The sequence below is a fragment of the Panulirus ornatus genome, chromosome 56 (assembly GCF_036320965.1).
Source record: "Panulirus ornatus isolate Po-2019 chromosome 56, ASM3632096v1, whole genome shotgun sequence".
Lineage (NCBI taxonomy): Eukaryota > Metazoa > Arthropoda > Malacostraca > Decapoda > Palinuridae > Panulirus > Panulirus ornatus.
In genome coordinates, this window is record NC_092279.1 from 16452700 (window position 1) to 16473743 (window position 21044).

The 21044-nt window shown below is 38.7% G+C and overlaps 1 protein-coding gene across 4 annotated transcripts in view; it reads right to left on the bottom strand.

Moving 5' to 3' along the window:
- The window catches only part of Ask1 (apoptotic signal-regulating kinase 1), an 83477-nt gene that overhangs the window by 39274 nt on the left and 23159 nt on the right, over window positions 1-21044 (bottom strand). The window contains exons 12-19 of one of the 4 annotated variants that reach the window (XM_071693954.1): window positions 20061-20244; window positions 17999-18132; window positions 17605-17870; window positions 15360-15526; window positions 13111-13206; window positions 12632-12771; window positions 10500-10622; window positions 2179-2283 (exon numbers count right to left, since the gene is read on the bottom strand). In XM_071693954.1, the coding sequence (XP_071550055.1) occupies window positions 2179-2283; window positions 10500-10622; window positions 12632-12771; window positions 13111-13206; window positions 15360-15526; window positions 17605-17870; window positions 17999-18132; window positions 20061-20244 (1215 nt within the window). Of the gene's footprint in view, window positions 1-2178; window positions 2284-10499; window positions 10635-12631; window positions 12772-13110; window positions 13207-15359; window positions 15527-17604; window positions 17871-17998; window positions 18133-20060; window positions 20245-21044 lie in introns of all 4 variants that reach the window. The other 3 variants (XM_071693953.1, XM_071693956.1, XM_071693955.1) reach the window with 3 other exon arrangements.

Sequence of the window (21044 nt, forward strand, 5' to 3'; positions counted from 1 at the left end):
GGGGAGGATTTCCAGCACCCCACTCCCTCCCCTTTTAGGTGCCTTCTACAACACGCAGGGAATACTTGGGAAGTATTCTTTCTCCCCTATCCCTAGGTATGATTAATTTTTCTAATAATTTGTATTCTTCCAGGTTATAACAGGTATTTTCTCTTATGTACTCTTTCTTGGTATTATCTCCACACAAATATTTTCTGTTTTAAAGTATTTCAAAGTATTTTGTTATGTCAAATACTAAGTCTAATAAAAATGATATTCTGAAATTTTTCAAAATATATAGTACAGTGAATCATTGCACTGGTGTCCTTTCTTTCATACTTGATCATCATTTTCCGCATTAGTGAGGTAGCACTAAGAACAGACAAAGAAAGGCCACATCTGCTCCCACTCATACTCTAGCTGGCATGTGTAATGCCTAAAAACCACAGCTCCATATCCACATTCAGGTCCCACAGACCTTTCCATGGTTTACCCCAGATATTTCATATGCCCTGGTTCAGTCCACTGACAGCACAGTGACCCCAGTATACCACATAGTTCTAATTCACTCTAGTCTGAGCATGCTTTTCATCCTCCTACATGTCCAGGCCCCGATTGCTCAAAATCTTTTTCACTCCATCCTTCCATCTCCAATTTGGTCCCCCAGTTCTCTTTGCTTACCTTTTATACTTCCTAAGAGTACCTATGATGAGATTTTGCCAAATGGCAAAGCTAGAGCACATCTTGCTTGATGAATACAGTAATACTGTTCCCCTCTACTGGCACCTGGATTATATGATAATCTATTTTGCATTCATCTGGGACAGATTCAAAGCAGTTGTGAAGTATTCTTTTCAATGTTCCTGTAGCTGTTCATGTATATTTCTCCTAGCAGTGTACTGAATACTTGTTCAAGCTTCCCTCCAGGGGATACATATATTTTTGTCTAATAAAGTTTTGGAATGTTGTGTGGTAATCTTGTGGACTCAAAAACTTTATATTTTCTAAGTGGAGAGACCTTCAGGTTCATTATGAACTCTTTTACATCTTCATTTTGTTAGCATGCACAGACTATCACATATTTTCTTTCTAAGCTACTGGTAGTTAATGTGTTCCAATCCCTCGAATTGCTAGTGAATTGCTTCTGCATTCTAAATTATTTATTTATTTCCAATAGTGTTGTCGGTAATATATGACAGTAGTATTCCAATTTTCTACCAATGCATATATTAACATTTTCATTAATAGTTTTCTGTCTCATGTTGAGAAAGTTCTCAACATTACACCACTCAATACTTGGCTTGATAGTAATATCTTTTAATATGTTCTCTGAACTCTAGTCTCTCAATCATGATGACACCCAAAGCATTTACATTTCTTTCAATTTTCTTAGATTACATACATTAACTGCAATGATATTATCAAGTAAAGATATGTGGCTCAGTAACATTCATGTACACCAGACAATCAATCAAAAGCCCTCTGTATACATGTCATTTTCGTAATACATCACATGTTAGCTATATCATTCAAAGTAATTCATCCATGGCAAGGTGGATGAAACAAAAAAAAAAAAAAAAAAATGCTGGAGAAGCATGTAAACCATCTCCAGTCACTATTCCAAGAAATATGAAGCAGGGTTCCATAATGTCATTACCAAGTGGAAGTTACTGACTGGTTTGTGCTGACATAACACATCCATCTACAGATGTGATACTGATGGACAGAGGATGATGACATCACTGAGTAGAGGTTGCTGATTGGTAGGAGAGCAAACTCATGACAAAATGAAGCTGCTACTGCCAATTAGGTGGTTAGCTGGGAATAGGTATTTTCCTCCCCAAGAGCAGTAGTTTAAGTGGTTTTGAACCCCTAAAGATCTCTGAGAATCTCTCATGGCTTACAGGACAAATGTACCCGTGAGAGAAATATTCATGGAAAGATAACAAATGACTGAAAATATCATTAACACATATCCTGTGAATCCTTGAGAGTAATATTTATTGATAATTAATAACAAACCATACTATATAAATAAATATCTTGTAATCATAATTTGAGAAGTGAAGAACTAGAAAAGCAAGCTGACATCATTATTAGATAATACTAACATAGCATAATGAATTCACTTGATTATAAAGCAATAGTATCTAAGGACTTTTAGGATTTTTAATTGTGTGGTACTGGAGAGGTATTTACCTGGAATATGAGAGAGACGAGAGGTATGAGGAGGGGGAGACTGGGGAGACGCTGGGGCTTCCAGCCGTGTTGCATCGCGACCCATAACCATATCCCAACTCAAGGCTACAACACAGAGAGGCACCTATCACAAACATGCTGCCACTCAACAGATGAGTCAAGGAAAGTATAACTGAGAGCATGAGAACAGAGTGGTTTGATCTTGATGCAGATTCATACCTACAGTATCAAGAAATGCATACAGAAAACCAGGGAAGAATTTAGCAAAATCTGATGACTTAAAAAATATAAGACACTGAAGGAGGAGAGTTACAGCTATGGCATGGTACTGAGTCAAGTGGAAGATGGACAGAAATATAATTCAAGACAGATATGAATCTATGAGGTTTAGGCAAGCATATGAAGCAAAGAATATAACAAGCCAGGATCAATTACTTAGCTTTATGCATGCTTTGAGTAAGATGGAAATGTAAATCAAAGACAGTACTTTCTCAACCAAAGATACATATACTGAAACAAAGTAAATGCTTAAGACTAAAACAAGACTATGGACTAACATACATATAGTCAATAATGGTAATGACAAGGATTTCAAGGCATAAGAAAGGGTATAGCACAACCGTAGGTGAATCATGATAAGTGTCTTACGGAGGGGACAAAGTTTCTTTGGAAAGGATATGATATGAAGAAATGACAGAGTTGTTCCTCTTGAAGGGTAGATTTATTCTTTAGGAAAAGCATTGCTTTGCCTAAGAAAACAGGTAGTAGGATGGCAGTCCCTTAAAAGACTCATGACAGTGCCATAGAGAGAACCTAGCCATCTTAGGAAGGATATACTGATGATCAAAGTAACAAAGCCATCTTGAGAGGAAAAAGTCAATGACAAAGGTAAGAAACCCCTGTCTTCTAAAGAATACCAGCATCTCACTTAGGACATGGCATCACTGGTAGATGACCTGTAACCTGTGAGATATAACAGCACCAAAGGTAGGACATGACAATGTCTCTCATGGGACTGGACAATGAATCACACATGATGTGAAAGGTTTGACATGAAAATGCTTCAAGTGGGATATTACAATGCATAAATTAAGATATGACAGTGACTGAGGTACAGTGATGATATGTCAGTTGATATGTGCCAGTAAATTAGGTGAGGCATGAAGATACCTTAGATCAAATATACTGTCCCCTGGGTAATATGTAGCAAAGCCACAAAAGAGCACCAGTTAATACCTCAGGTGGGATACGACAGTGCCTCTGGCATATTATGAAGGTACAAAAAACAACTGAAATGGTATTCTAATGCCACAGCTGAGCCATAATACTCCTTCAAGTGGGACATGTAAGTTTACTGGGTGGGACACGAGTATATCTCAAACAAAACATCAAAATGCCTCAAGCAGTATATGTCAGTGCCTAAGTTAGTATCTAAATGTAAATGAGACATGATTGGGCCTGGCTGAGACTCTAGTATGCTCACTTGAAATATGATACAGCCCACACTCCTAATTTTCATGGAGTGGATTAAGCACATACAACTTCCAAACATCAAACACATTCTCAACCCACAGCAAGTCTGAGTGAAACATGGACTTCCACACTTACATAAACACTTCTTACACTTTCACTCTAAAAACTAAGTTGATTCATCAAGTATGACAAACATCTCTAGCTAAGGAACCTCCATAAACAAAATGCTTCCAGTGAATCCAGTCCTAATTATCACTCTGATGTCATCTGAAATATTTCAAGCCATGATCAATTTTTCCAAGGCATCTATCCATCTCTTCCATGGTCTACCTTTCCTCCTTATTCTTGCTGCAATACTATTTTATCTTCTTGATCACATGGGATCTACCATACATTGCACATAGATATACCATCCTAAACAACTTTCATCTACATGTAGTCCTTTAAAAAGGTTGATTTGAATAATGTTTCAAAGTTATTCTGTTGAGCAATCATAACCAGTCCTTGATTAACAATGCATACAATTTGAAGCTGTCATTTTCCATCTGACCAATACGTACAAGCAGAATGTGAGAATAGGAAGCATTACCTTCTGGTGAAAATAATCTATATAGCACAGAATATATGAAAAAGATATTAAAGTAAATAAAATATTGCTGAAACAAACTGGAGAAGGAAGTCTCAAGGTAAGAAGACTTCATGATTGGAGAGTTAATAGCAAAAGGCCGATTAAAGCTGGGAGATTTAGACACTGAAGCACAAACACAAACTAAAACTTAGAATATTACAATGGCATTACCTATACTTATGTATAAGACACTACATTCTTAGAACAATATTTTGAGGAAAAGTTTTACAAAATAATTGCAGTAACACATAATACCATCCTCCTGTGAGAAAAATTCTTGGATTTCAATTGATGTACGCCAAAAATCATCAAATAATATAAAAACACTCTAAATATGACTTTACTTACTTGTACAAAGACTGAAGGATGATAATTTCAATATACATACTGAACAATAAATCATACAAGATGACAATTAGTCCCATGCTCCCACTGATCTTAAAAGACTGCCTGAGAGTGCCACTTTAATAGATGATGAAACATCATGCCCACATTGAAGATCTTGTGAAAAAAGAGGGCAACATCTCTATCAATCCTATTATGTCTGTATAAATGCAAGTCATGGGCCTTAGACAAGAATATGCAGAAGAGTGTGGATTTGTTGGAAATGAAATGTTTGAGGACAACATGTGATGCAAGGAGGGCTGATCAAAGAAGACACAAAAGGGTAAGAAAGAGGTGTTGTAGTAAGAAGAGTATGTATGAGAGAGCTGAAGAGGATGTGCTGAAATGATTTGAACATATAAGGATGAGTGGGGAAAGGATGTCTAAGAGTATATACATGTCAGAATTGGAGGGAACAAGGAGAAGGGGAAAATCAAGTAGAGTGACAGATGCTTTAAAGGTTCAGAGCCTGAACATACAAAAGGGAATAAGGCGAGCAAAGGAAAGAGCGAGTTAGAGCAACGTGTTATACACAGGACGACATGCTGTTAACAGGGCGAACCTGAGAATGTGAAGATGTCAGGGGTAACCATGGAAAGATTTGTGGGGTTGGGTTGAGAGAATATCAGTAAACTTCAGGGAGAATACAAAGATGTTTTGGATGGAGGTAAATAATGTGCAAACAACAAGAGGACAAACAGGAACACTGGTGAAGGGGGCAAAAAGGGAAAATGAGAACAGGCCATGATGAAGTGAGGGTGAGATGGAGTGAGTATTTTGAAGGCCTACTGATTCTGTTTGATGATAGAGTGGCAGATGTAGGATGTTTGGGTCAGGGTGGTATGTGAAGTTAGAGAGTCATGGAGAGTGGTTTGGTAGAGAGAAGAGTTTGTGAAAGCCTTAAATAGCTGGAGTATTGCAGTTAAATTTATCAAGAAATGGGGTGACTGTGCTGTTGATTGGATGGTGAGGATTTTCAATGTTTGCATGGATCATGGTGAGACACATGAGGACTGGTGAAATGCATTCATAGTGCCATTATATAAAGGCAAAGGGGATAAAGGTGAGTATTCAAACTACAGAGGTATAAGTTTGTTGAGTATACCTGCTAAATTGTACGGGAGGGTATTGATTGTGTGGGTGAAAGCAGGAACAGAGCATCATTTTAGAGAAGAGAAGTGTGGTTTCATGAAGTGGTACAGGATGTGTTGACCAGGTGTTTGCTTTTAAGGAATCGAAGGAAAGGTCTATGTGGCCTGGTTCTGGGCAGTAGTTTCAGTGCATTAAACATGATAGCTAGGGAATGAATATAAGGGAATGAGGCCTTTTCTTAATCTGCCCTAGCACTACCTTGCTAACACAAGAAACAGCAAATAAGTATGAAAAACATCTTAACATAGAATAAATGGCTTCTTTAAGAAAACTGAAATATCTAAGTTTGTGAAAAAATATATTTTCATGAGTATTACTCATTCTGACTGATAGGTAATAAGGTAGCAACGAGACATAAACTACTAATCAGGATCTAATTCTCAGCACTTCAACAATTATCTTTTTCAGGTCAATATGGCACAGTGGGATAAGGTTCCCAGCTGCTGTGGTGTGGTAATCCCTGACTGGTTGATTTCTCTCATATGTTTACTCCTATTCAACCAAGTCTGGTAGTTGCTGTAGGCTACCTGTAACTCCCTGCTACTGTATTGATGTTATCCTCTAGCAAAAGGTTAGCTGCTTCTTCTTAGCTCAAGGCAGCATGATAAAATCAGGGATGGTGTTAAGTTCCTCCCTAAAAGCACTGAGAATATGCAGTCTGGAATTTTTCAAGAGAGAAGTTCAAATCAAATAATGGATGCCTCCACAAAATTTCAATATTCTAGTCAACTGTCAATGAAGATGAAGGAGAGGGCAGGGAGAATCATGGAAAGGAATAGGAAATAGAAGTTCTGAGCATCAGAGGAGCAAATCCTGTCAAGAGACTCCTCAGCAGTGCCTCCACAGACATAGCAAAAGTATCTGGGAAAAGAGAAAAAAGAAAAAAAAAGACTGAAGCATAAACATGAAAGAAGCGTGGTGTATAAAATAATGTACCACATGGAGGATGCAACAGGACATATGAGGGAGAAACAAGTACAAGAATGAAAACAAGTTTAAGAATACATGACATGAGGAACCACAAAATGACCAATGCAATAATGGTTCAAGTGTGTCAGGACAGAGCACAACTGGACAAAATGGATTTGATATGGCAAGGGCACTTAAATCACCCCCATCTTTTTGCTATAACACAAGCCATTGTGATATAAAACCAACTCAGCTACCAGCAGAGTGCTGATTCGGCCCATGCCATGCTGACCACCACCTCAGTTCTCTGCTACCATTCACTAAGGGGATATCATTTGCACTAATATAATTCTACACTTGTGCCCACATGTACTGGTCATCATTATGCCTAAGCATCTAGCAAGAATCCCTACTACAAGTGAACCTGATAAGTGGATAAGGAAGATCTTGAATGGGAGGAAAAGCAGAATATTGGATGAACTTGAGTTGCTTAACATACTGAAATTAATCATAACAGAATCTGCTTCTTCAAGCTGAAAAGTAAATAATTCAGGAGAGTTCTCTAGGCCAATTATTTAAACTGCAATCATGCATCTCCAGCTAACAATACAAAAATACCCAGAAATATGTCAAAATTTGCCAAAAGTAGCTAAAAGGCAATTATGCATCTCATTACCAATACAACAATACCTAGAAATACATTGAAATTTGCCAAAATATATCAGAAGAACAGTGTATGCCATCTAAGTTCGCTACATTTTGTTCAAATAAACCAGCAGAACAAGGACTAATAAAAGACGAAGAAAAAAAAGGGAGAGAAAAAATCAGTCATCTGCCACTCTATCATCAAAAGCATTCAACAACCTCCTTATCTCACATTTGCCCCTTCAACAATGTTCCTACTAGATCTCTTGTTTTTCACACATCTAAACTTCCTTCTAACACATCTTATTCTCCCTGAAGTTTGCTGACTCTTGCTAAATCCAGCTCTCATTTGCCCTCTATTTCCATCCCTGTGCCTTCCTCTTGACCTGCTGGCTTCTCTAGTACATCTAATCATTTGCATTCCTACCCTGTAAGTACTACCCATACACCTCTTTTTTCTCTTTCACCAACAACTCTAATTCATTGCCCTTTCTCACCTGCCCACTGCACTTTCCGCTTGCCACACACTACTCTTGCACATGCCAGCAATGCTTCCCTAAATACCTCCCACTCTTCATCATCTCCCCTACCTTCAGTCTTTCTCACCTTTTGCCATTCAACACTCAATCTCTCCTACTAGTCCTTCACACAGGTCTGTTTTCACCACCCTCTTCTCACTCATATCATCTCCTCTTTTGCATAAAGCTCTTCAATTCTTCACCCTAATGTTACAGGAGTCCATCTGCACAAGATTACACCACAAGTGAAAAATCACCTTTAATGCTGCTGTATCATTGGAAATACAGCCTTGGGCTGCAGGGCCCTTTAGAAACATCATGAATATCACCAGGCTTCTTTCATGATCCTGTGAAATTATGAATCAATGAATGAATCTTTGCCTTTGTTTCCTTCAGGTAATGATCAGATGTCCCACCAGCTGCCCCTCACAGGACATTCATATCTTAGCATCTCTTTTGCATGCCTATCAATCACTATGAAATTCAATAATGCCTGCATATCATCTTTTCTACTCACCCACATGTATGAACCCTTTTTAAAGCAGGTGTTACTAATCACCAGTCATTTTTCAGTACACAACTTCACAAGCTTTTCACCATCTTTATTCACAATGATAGGTACCCATATGCCTCCCCCAATTACACCATAAACTGCCATATCACTCACTTTCACATTTAAATCACCCATAAAAAATCTGCAATCTCTTATATAAAAACTGCTGACAGCTGTTCCTGGAACACTCAGCTCTCACTGTCCTTCCCATGGTTAGGTGCATAAGTACTAAAATTACCCATCTCTAATAATCCACTTTCATTTTTATCCACATCAGTCTGGAGCTCACTTCCTTACACTCTTTCACACATTCCTATAAATCATCCTTCAGTGGCAATGCTAACCCTTCCTTAGCTCTCGCCTTCACACCAACCCCTGAATTTACCCTTAAGACATCTAACCATTCAACCCCTTTACACTTCCGTTTTGTTTCACTCTGAGTCAAAACAAACAGGTTCCTTGCCTTAAATATACTATTTCTCTCTCCCTTCTCATCTTGGTTACATTCACTTACATTCATACACCCTAGCCTGAACCTTTGAGAAGGATGAGCATTCCTTGTTTGGCTCCTTCTTCTGATCCATCTATCAAAAACTGAAACACAAGATAGGGGCAAGGGTTTCAGACCTCTGCTCCTGCCCCTCTCTGACACATGGGGACTACATCAGAAATAAGGGCAGTATAGCAATGTACAGTTAAGAGCATTTCAATTTTGGCAAGTTTGTGATCATCTTGAACATACATATTCTACTCTGTAAATGATAAAGCACACTGAATATCTCTTATACTTTTTCAACAGTACATTCTTCCCTAATGCACAAACTAATGGTTAACTACATAGATGGAAAACATACAGGAAAAAACCTAGTCACAATCACTTATGTTAAAAAATTTGTCTTTCAATTCGTGAATGATACAATAAGTTGTCTTTCATCAATTTTTACAAAATTGTCAGTTCATGCTTAATTCACGTGCAAAAATTAAGTCACATATTTAGAAAATTGATAGAAATATGGGTGGTACAGCAGAACATTTGCAATTCAGGTAAGCAAGGAGAGTGATTCATCATAATTCAGTTCAAGATATCAATTTTTCAATGAATGTTACAGTAAATTGTGTTTTATAAATACATTTTCCATACACACCTTCGAATAGGTGCTTACCAATGTATGCGCTAATAATCATTAACACATTAAGAAAGCACATACGAAAAAACTCACCAAACTTGTACCAGAGTGCCAAAGAAATGTGAGTGTGACATACGCAGTTACTTGTCTATTATTTTCTGTATGCATTTTATATCATTTTGATACCTTAAATAACATTCTGAGTATTATTTAGAACATTACATCCATTACTTACATTACATTTTGAGTATTTTTCATTATGGTCCCTAACCTCTTATTTACAGAGAAAAAATGTCAATGTGTAGCAGAATCTGATTCAGCATGAACTTTCTTAGTACCTATTTCCTGCTATATCCTGACACATCTGTTCTTGTAGAACAAGTAGAATATCTCCCCAGATATGTGGGGGAACAAGACATCCACAAAGGCTTGGTAAGACAGAAGAGGCAGGTAGAGACAGCCTACATTTCACTACAGGATAACACCAACAAAGTAGTAATGAGTTACAGGTGAGTTACAGTGGCCACCAGACTGGTGGGCAGACCTTGGATGAACACAAGCTGGCATGCAAGAGGAACTGACCAATCAGGGAACATCATGTCAAAGAGACCAGGAACCTGAACCAAAATCATTTCACACAACACCCTCTGAGACACTACATTGACATACTCTCCAGACAAAAATTACTGAAAAGGTGAGAATTAAATCCTGATTAGCAGCTCGTGTCTCACTGTTACCTTCCTGCCTACCTCCCCAGTGCACAATGAAAGAACATGAGAACATTCTCATATTACTATGGGAAATGGAATTCTTATATGGATGCGAATAAACTAACTTGAAGCATTAAAACAGTATTCAGCAGAATATCTAATGTATCTGTAGCAAAGAAATTCCTAAGACCATAACACTTAGTGGTGTTCTACAAGACTGACCTGTCATCTGGAGAGCTTGCAAATCGACATTTTTCTCCATGCTGTCTTATGCTGCGGTCTGCAGGAACTGATATACTCCTAGAGAATTCCTGCTGGTTTGTTGGTCGTACTCCCTTCTTCTTTCTGCAACGATTACTATAACAAATAAATACATACTTAAATGACAGTCAATTAATATTTTGAGTGCTATATGTAACCATGATGTGAAGAAGGGAGAGGTAAGTACTTTGTTTGAGGAGAGAAACCTGGATGAACACTCTAGCTCTGAGTGAAAGTAAATCCAAGAGGAAGGGGGAAGAGTGCTTAAGAAATGTTTCAAGGGTAGATTGGCACTTAATGTGAGGGCAAGAGCAATGAAGGGGCCATCACTTCTGCTGAAGGAGGAGACGTGGAATTTTATAAGTGCAAGTGAACCCGATTGAAGTAGGTAAAAATGAAAACTGATTTTGAGAAGTGGATGACTGTTAGTTCTCATGCACCTGGTATCAAGAGGAGTAAGGAAAGGAGGCAAGTGTTTTGGAAGGTGCCAAGTGGGTGCAATTCTGATGTTTTTTTTTTTTTTTTTTTTGTCGCTGTCTCCCGCGTTTGCGAGGTAGCGCAAGGAAACAGACGAAAGAAATGGCCCAACCCACCCCCATACACATGTATATACATACGTCCACACACGCAAATATACATACCTACACAGCTTTCCATGGTTTACCCCAGACGTTTCACATGCCTTGATTCAATCCACTGACAGCACGTCAACCCCGGTATACCACATCGCTCCAATTCACTCTATTCCTTGCCCTCCTTTCACCCTCCTGCATGTTCAGGCCCCGATCACACAAAATCTTTTTCACTCCATCTTTCCACCTCCAATTTGGTCTCCCTCTTCTCCTCGTTCCCTCCACCTCCGACACATATATCCTCTTGGTCAATCTTTCCTCACTCATTCTCTCCATGTGACCAAACCATTTCAAAACACCCTCTTCTGCTCTCTCAACCACGCTCTTTTTATTTCCACACATCTCTCTTACCCTTACGTTACTTACTCGATCAAACCACCTCACACCACACATTGTCCTCAAACATCTCATATCCAGCACATCCATCCTCCTGCGCACAACTCTATCCATAGTCCACGCCTCGCAACCATACAACATTGTTGGAACCACTATTCCTTCAAACATACCCATTTTTGCTTTCCGAGATAATGTTCTCGACTTCCACACATTCTTCAAGGCTCCCAGAATTTTCGCCCCCTCCCCCACCCTATGATCCACTTCCGCTTCCATGTTTCCATCCGCTGCCAGATCCACTCCTAGATATCTAAAACACTTCACTTCCTCCAGTTTTTCTCCATTCAAACTCACCTCCCAATTGACTTGACCCACAACCCCACTGTACCTGATGTGAGGTACCAAATATAATTGATAGGCGATTTGAATGCAAGAGCAGGTATGGCAGATGAAGGTACATCTAGGGGCATGAGGTTCCTATTGTTGTCAATGAAAATGGTGAACAGTCTGTGGAGCTGTACACTGGAAAAGTTTTGATGATTAGATCCTGATCAAAAAAAAAAGTACACATGTGCATGTGGGTTAATGGGTTAGATGGTATGTGGGCATTATTGGATCATGTACTAAATGATAGGTGTGCTAAAGAAAGACTTTTGGATGTCACTGTGCAGAAAGGGGTTGCTTGTGGGAGGTCAGATCGATCCTTGGTGGAGGAAAGGATGAAATTTTGTTGATACTTTAGGAAATGAGGATATGATATGAGTGGGAAGAAGATAGTCAAGTGAAAGAGCACTTAAACAAGGCTTGTTTAGGGAGACTGGTTTCTAAGGAAGGCTAAGGTAAAGGCCAACTTTGTCACATTATATGTCCCAGCATAAAGTCCAAAAAGATAATTCATACATTATTTGAGCAACAGACAAGAATTTATCTGCAATGTGATGATTCCATTATTACTTATAATATAGTAGGAAGAAAATATGCTACAAATATGTTAGACATGGACTGAAACTTATTGCTGTATAAATATACTACAGTACTTCAATCATAAAATGTAAATTTCACATCAATCAAATCAGGATACAAAACCAGTGGGAGCAAGGCGTGAAGTTATGGTCCCCTCTCACTTACTCAGTCAAAAATGGGTCTTCTAGAAGTTGTGCTGCTGTAGCTCTCTTGGTAGGATCTGGCTCAAAACAGCGAAGGATAAAATTTCTTGCCTTTTCACTTAATTCTCCAGGTATGTCTGGATGCATCTTGTAAAGACCAACCTGGGAAGAGAGTCTAATATAAACATTTCACGTGGAACCATAACAAGCTTCCAGTTACTTCACATCTTATTGCAGCAACAAATTCGTAAAAGAAAGAAAATACACAACTTATGACACAGCAGCCATGAAAAATTGAATTCTGAATTCTGAATAAAGATATTTTGAAAAGTAACCCATTCACAAGCTGGGGACTGGGCATATTCCCATTATACTACTGCCACCTTTACTAAATTTTGTCTCTCTTTAACATTAACTTTCCTCCACTTCTCAGAAATTTACATCTTAATTTATGTTACAGTATAAGCTCCTCCTCCCTGCTGAATCATGAAGACCACTTACCTTAAACATAGCAGCCTCAGGAGAGCCAAGTTCAATAAAAGGTGGGTTTCCTGTTGCCATTTCCACTACTGTGCAACCTAATGACCAGATGTCTGCCTGAAAAGGACAACATCTGGTTTGAAGCATTCAAAAGGAGAGTTATTTGAAAAATAAACAGGTACAACTCTTATGATAATACCCAAACTCAGTAACTATTAATTATAAACAAAAGCACATGGAGTTCAATAGTTATGGAGACTCTACTGCTGTGGCCACTCCCTTGAGTGAGTTCCAGGTGGGAACAAGTACATGTAAAACAGTGTCTCAGAAAAATTACTACAAAGGTAACAATACCCATGTATCTCTCAAAATTATACAAATGTGGTTTGAACAAATGGGAACAGGCTGTGCTTCCAGATTTTCAGAATTAGTTTCACTACTCATTCCAGGCATATCAACTTACTAGAAATGAAAACTGAAGTTAGGAGATGGCTTAGGTAAATGAAATGAATGAGTACCAGACAAATGCATGGGAGTATATTTGCAAGGTAAAACAGACAAAACTCTGGTGCTTTAAGTCATTTCAATACCTATCTGACAGACAAAAGAGTGTTACATGCTTAAGGAAAGGAAATTTGCATATGAAAACTATCATACTAGAACTAGACACCATACTGTAGTACCAGCAAGAATACACTTGGGGTACAAATATATATGACAAACATCTGATACCATACTAAGAATGAAGAGTAAGCCAAGTGCAGACTTCATATTGTGTATAAGCATCCACTGTGCTGCAGAATGTGAATTTACTTAACAAGTCCTAATAAAAAGAATTCTGAAAATCCTTATTAATTCCTCACAACTTTTGGAATACTAAAAGGCATACACTATGCATCAGATTTATCTATTTGTAGTAGGGAACATTTGTAGCATGCACAGAATATCTTCCTCTAGGAGCTGCGAATAAATAAAAAGCAGAAAAACAAATGAGATAATATACAAAAAAGGGGTGAAAAACTGAGTTTTTGTGTTTGACAGGAGTGTAAACAAGTCTCTGAAGGAGCACAAGGACAGGTATGCATGGAAAAAATTCTACTGTACCTAACATGCTGAGTAATAGAAGAGAAAAAAATATTAGAGGGATACCGGCAAGACTTACCCTAACAGTGATAATTGTTTTTCACACATCAGCCATTTTCTAAAAAGCAATTTGTGCTAGGAATATATGAAGAATAACCTCATTTGATCACATCCACTCTCTAGCTGGTAAGTATACTGCACCGAAACCAATGCCCCTATCCACACCTAAGCTTTACAGCCCTTTCTGTGATTTCCCGTCTACTTTATATATCTATTTATTACTTATCATACTTAATTGCCATTTCCTGTGTCAGCGAGGTAGCACCAGGAAACAGACGAAGAATGGCCCCAGTATACAACATCATTCCAATTCACTCTATTCCTTGCATGCCTTTCACCCTCCTACTTGTATTTCAGGCCCCGATCACTCAAAATCTTTTTCACTCCATCTTTCCACCTCTAATTTGGTCTCCCACTTCTCGTTCCCTCCACCTCTGATACACATATCCTCTTGGTCAATCTTTCCTCACTCATTCTCTCCATGTGATCAAACCATTTCAAAACACCCCCATCTGCTCTCTCAGCTGCACTCTTTTTATTACCACACATCTCTCTTACCCTTTCATAACTTACTCAATCAAACCACCTCACACCACATACTGTCCTCGAACATCTCATTTCCAGCACATCCACCCTTCTGCGCACAACTCTATCCATAGCCCACGCCTTGCAACCATATAACATTGCTGGAACCACTATTCCTTCAAACATACCCATTTTTGCTTTCCAAGATAACGTTCTCGACCTCCACACACTTTTCAATGCTCCCAGAACTTTCGCCCCCTCCCCACCCTATGATTCACTTCCACTTCCATGGTTCCATCCGCTGCCAAATCCACTCCCAGATATCTAAAACACTTCACTTCCTCCAGTTTTTCTCCATTCAAACTTACCTCCCATGCCTTACATCCTCGATAAAATTTTTCACTGTTTCTAGCAGCTTACCTCCCACACCATATATTCTGAAGGTCTTCCGCAAAGCATTGCTATCAACCTTATCATATACCTTCTACAGATCTATAAATGCCATATACAAATCCACCTGTTTTTCTAAATATTTCTCACAGTCATATATAAAAACACATAAACAAACATGCAGACACAAAAATAAAGGTAATACTACTAACAGGAGCTCCATATCCCCTGGCTCCTTTGTCAATGACTTCAGGTGCCATGTACTGCAATGTGCCTGTGAAGGTCTCTGTACTAAGGCACACTCCTGCCAAGCGTTTTGAGGTGCCAAAATCTGAGATCTTCACCACTCCTGTATATGTATTGACTAGAACATTATCACCTGAAAGAAAAAATATATAAATAATTCAAGTACAACAGCTTCTTATGACAAATGACAGAACAGTCTGGCCACAAAGAACTGAAACTTTTTTCAGAATCAGAATGAAGATTCATTCTGGTACCATACAAAGAAAATCGGTGCCTATTGACATTTAGGCAACAAAAAATTCTTTCACTAATAACATAATGAAGTCAAAAGAGAATAATATGAACATTATCCTTTCTACATACTAACAACCTTTACTGCTTCACTAAGATAGCATCAGGTAAATATGATTGATGGTCGAATTTGCATATTCAGCCTCTAGCTGTCATCTATAATGCAATGAAACCAAAGACTATCTTTCACAGATAAGCACCACAGAATTTAAACTATGGTTTACACTGATAAATATATTTTTTCATTGCACTTACTCATCTTTCCTGACTTAGTGAGGTAGAATGAGGAAATGAGCCTTTAAGGCAAAATCCGAGTCTTTTTCCTTCCTCATTTCTTTCTGATACACATAACAGAGGAGGTAAGGATTTCCAGCTCCCTGCTTGCAAATGGAAACATAGCCATTGAAAAAGAAGTTCTCTTGGGTGTACCACAGGAAACACTTAGATGGGAGTATGTATGACTATGGAAATTTTTGAGGAAGTGTTTAGGATACCTGGGAGTGACTAGCAGCAAATGGAACAATGGAGGCAGGAGTGTCATAGGGTAGGTGAGGGGGTAAAGGTTCTGGGAGCATTGAGAAATGCATGGAAAGAGGGGTCATTATCTGGGAGGTCAGAAATGGGTATGTTTGAAAGCATAGTAATCCTAACAATGTCACATGGATGCAAGGCATGGGCTACAGATGAGGATGTGTGAAGGAGGGTGGATGTATTGAAAATGAAATGTTTGAGGGCAATACACAGCATGAAATAGTTTGATCATGTGAGAAGTAAGAGGGTAAAAGAGAGGTAAGAGACAAGTGTGGTAATAAAAAAAGTGATTGAGAGAGCTGAGAAGGGTGTGCTGAACTGGTTTAGACATGAGAGAATGAGTGAAGAGAGGTTGATAAAAAGGATATATGTGTCATAAGTGGAGAGTATTTCAGGGTATCTGTTTCTACTGCCAAAGATGCTGAGGATTACAATGTTCACTTTGTTGCTGGGGTTCTTTGGTGTAATGGGGTTTGTTTTAAGAAAAGTGAGACAGAGCATTTTGTGCTGTTGTTTGTTGACTGTTTGTGTTGGGGGTGAGGGGGACTTGGGAGTAACTGTCTGAGTGGCTGCTGCATGTCCAGTGCTCTGAGTAGTCTTTTCAGAATGACAGTGAAGTGCAATGAAGGTGGTACCATTGAGTGTAGTCTGAGTATCTGCTGGAGAAGTGCCTTTTAGTGATGAGCATTTGGTACTGTGGGCAGAGGTAAACTAGGGGTCTAGAGTTAGAGTCAATGTCACTGGCTTGTATTAGTAGTTGGGAGATGGTGAGGAAGGACTCACTTCCCAGTGCAGTCATAAAAAGTGTCGTGTAAAATGATAAGGCACAGCAGTCAGGGACAGCTGAAGGCTGTGCTTTGCATGGGAGCAGGGATCTTTGTCTACTTTGGGACATGAAATCTTGTGGTAGGTGCAGTCCCTTGGTGGATGGTTGGCTGCAGATCATTATCAGTTCATCACAAATGGGCTTGCCCAATCACAGTACCTTATCCATGGAAGGGTGGAGAAGGTGGACATTAAATAAACAAGGCTAAAGAATATATATCATTCACTTTCCAGGAAACTATGAACAGAGGTGAGGTGGCTATTCAATGGTCAGCCAGCACGACAGCAAGATGTCACTGCAGAGTGAACACTAATAATCATCAGGTAACAGGTCCAATAGCAGACTAAGCAGCAACCAATGAATTGGGGGCTAGTGGAGGGTAAGAGGTTATAACTTCACCAGAAGGTAAGAGGTTATAACTTCACCAGAAGGTAAGAGGTTAGAGGATTCTAACCCCTAGGGATCAGGATATTCTTACTAGCTTGAGGGACAGACCAAGCCTGGAGAGAAAAATCATTTCTATGTATCAAAATCAAAGTTGAAAACAGACAGACATTACAAACCTTTTATATCTCTATGAACAATCTTCTGGTCATGTAAATATTTCAGTCCCTCAAGTATCTGTTTGGTATAATATGCAACAGTTGCTTCACTCTCCTTCAGAGGCCCCCATTTAGACTTGAGGAGAGCAGATAAGGATCCTCCTGGAACCTGTTCCATGAAGATCTTAAAAAAGCCATCTTCTGAGGCTGTTCCCAAGTACTGCACAATGTTTCTATGGCGTAATTCTGAATGAAGCCTGATCTCTTCATGCAGTGGCTGAACCTCCCTAAAAATATTAATTCATGAATACAAATGCACATTGAAAAACCACTGGTTCATTAATTCATGCAAGTTCAATCTTCATATCTATAAACAAATACACTAAGAGTTATGAACACACAAATAACTACTCACCCAATATTTTTTTCTGGTACTTCTTTTACAGCAATTCTAACTTGAGTACTGAGATCTCTGGCAGCATAAACAACACCATAGGTACCCTTGCCAAGCACCATACGCTTTCCACTGTCATCTAATTCATATTCGTACTGCAATAGGAATTTTGTAAAAGCTTTAGCAGAAAGCAATCATTTTTTTTCATACTATTCGCCATTTCCTGCGTAAGCGAGGCAGCATTACAAACAGAGAACTGAGCCTTTGGGGGAATTTCCTCACTTGGCCCCCTTCTCTGTTCCTTCTTTTGGAAAATTAAAAATGAGAGGGGAGGATTTCCATCCTTCACTCCCTCCCCTTTTAGTCGCCTTCTACGACACACAGGGAATATGCGGGAAGTATTCTTTCTCCCCTATCCCCAGGGATAGGAAAGCAATCATATATAAATAAAATTAAAATCTTTTATGGAAGCTGATAACCTGAATTTTAAACAATTACATATAATATCTAAATGCAATGGTATCAGCTCAAGAGTTAATTATATCAAAACTACATTTTTTTTTCAATAACTGCTTACCTACATTTCCTTTTTATGCTTGCCTGCTGTTTTCTATTTTTGTGAAATGGCACTAAGAGCAAACAACAGAGACCTTAAATGAAAAACTCTTCCTCTCCACAACAGCCTCCCATGACCTGTGAGAGATTCTAATCCCCTGCCTAAGGGTAAGGGCTGTGCCTTTCATCCCAAGCTAACAACCTTTCATGAGTTATAGCCTTCAGCTCAATTTGGGTTTCACCTGCCAACTAGCGATGACATTGCTGCCCTGCAAGCTGGCCTGCCAGTAACTCTAGGTGTCTCACAAATCTCAAAACACAGATGTCACCCTAGTCACCATTGGTTAAAAGTAAAGGACTTTGAGAGGAAGGAGAAGGAACAGTAACACAAAAAATCTAAAAAAATCACTCCCTTTCCTTTCCAGCACCACTCTGTCCCTTAAGGCATCAGACTACATCAACAAAGAGGACCTATCTACAAGAACGGACAGTGAGATTTTGCTACGCTGGCAAAAAGATGACCAAAACAATGAACAGTTTTTTAAAAGATTTATGGATAGGCCAACCAGAAGATACAGCATGAAATTAAGCAAGAAACTAGTTAACATAGTTGAAAAGACGTTCTTTTATAGTTAATACAGACACCATACATAAGTCTGCAAAGCTGTACGATAGTAAGGAATGCTTAAAAGATGGGGGCCCCATGAGTGTAAAACTCCCACACCATAGAGTACAAATAGGTAATCAAACACAAATTTAAGAAGTTGTATGGTAGCAGAGAATGTTAAAGAGACTGGGTCCCACAAATGAAAACCCTCCTCCCTATACAGTACAAATAGGCACATAGAAATATGTACATAAATACTTGTCTTGTGCGTTGAACAATGCTGTTTCTCTTACAACCTCTCCTCTTCTCACCACTTGTCCTACTTGATGTACGGTATCTGTCTACCATTGTCTCTGATGCCAGTTCCCTTCAGGAACTCCTTCAAAGGGGTGACCACGACATACAGTCTCCATAACCTGTGAGCTTCACTGCTGCCAGTTAGCCTTTAGTGCCTCAGTCTTAAAAGGCAACAGGCAAAGAGCAACTCTAGCACAGAGTTTGCAGAGGCTCCTTCCTAATGTCTCTACATTTCTATTATGTTATGATCCACGAAACTTGTTCTAGTGACCTTGGTGTCTTTGATAGTGCTAAACAGATTGTTATTGTTTCTTACTTTGTTTATATCTTGCATTCTGTCTCTCCTTTTTTCTCATCTTAGTTACAAATCAAAACATATTCAGAAACCACAGCCTGAGCCTTCTAGAAGGATAAGCACTCCTCACTTTGCTCCTTTTTCTGTTCCATCTTTTAGGTTCTGACATACAAGAATAACAACAATAATAAATCAAGAGCCAATCTGCTTCATTTTCACCTAAAAATGGCTTTTGCTTTTCAGCTGCAAAAGAAAATAATTAAAATCAATTGCATGCTTCATGCTTCATCAATTTTTGTAGACAATGCAGTAGAAAAAGTCTTAATTACCTGGATGGGTCCTGAAGATATCTCTGCTTCCAAGTCCATAACTGTTCCTTTCTGGTTGACAGTGAGCTCCTGCACCAGCCGGAAAAAGATAAGCCGGCATTGTTCTGAAGGGAAAAACATCTGGAAGTCGTCAGAGTTCTCCTGAACGTACAGGAAAATTGCACGTTCATCTCGTTTATACAACCTAAAAGAATCAGTGATCTGTTAGGAGAATAATCATCTAAAAATTCTGTATTTCTTTATTAAACTCCAAATATCTCAGAATTATTTCACAATCCTTTATAAATTTCATTCTAGTCACAAATACTCAGATAAGATGCTAAGAAAAATATTTCCAATATATGGTTAACTAAATGCATCACCGGTACGATAATCTTGTTAGAAACATATACATGTTAAAGAAGTTCTAGTAGCAAGATACAAATGTGCATTAGAAGTAAGTTAAGCTAAAGGGACAACACTATAGCCACAAGCTTGATTATATCAGAAGAGGGATAAAAGACAACATTCAAAACGTAGAATGATATTTGAGAAAGTTCAGAAGGGGCAATGTGAACATAAAACTAATTCCCCAATGAGTACAAATAGGTGAAATAGATGGAAAAATTATTCATGATGATATAAGGATACATGAGGAACTGAATAATAAGTTCAAAAGTGTTTTCATGGTGAAAGACCAACAGCCTAAAACTAGTGAGATAGTGTGGGAAAGGGGTTTTAGAAAACACAATTATCTGGAAAATACATCAGTAAAATACTACAAATGTCTTAACACATGCAGTGCTGCAGATGTGTGCAGATCAGTGTTTTCAGGGCACTATTTTGTGTGTTTGCAGCTTTGTTAAATCTGCTTTAGAAAGGACGGAAGATCAGGCAGGTGAGGTGTAGTACAGAGTGGAGCAGATGAATTGCTTGTAAAAGATGTTAAGGGATTTTCTTTTTGGTCCAAATCTGGTTGTGTTCCGAGGCCATCTAGTTTGTGTG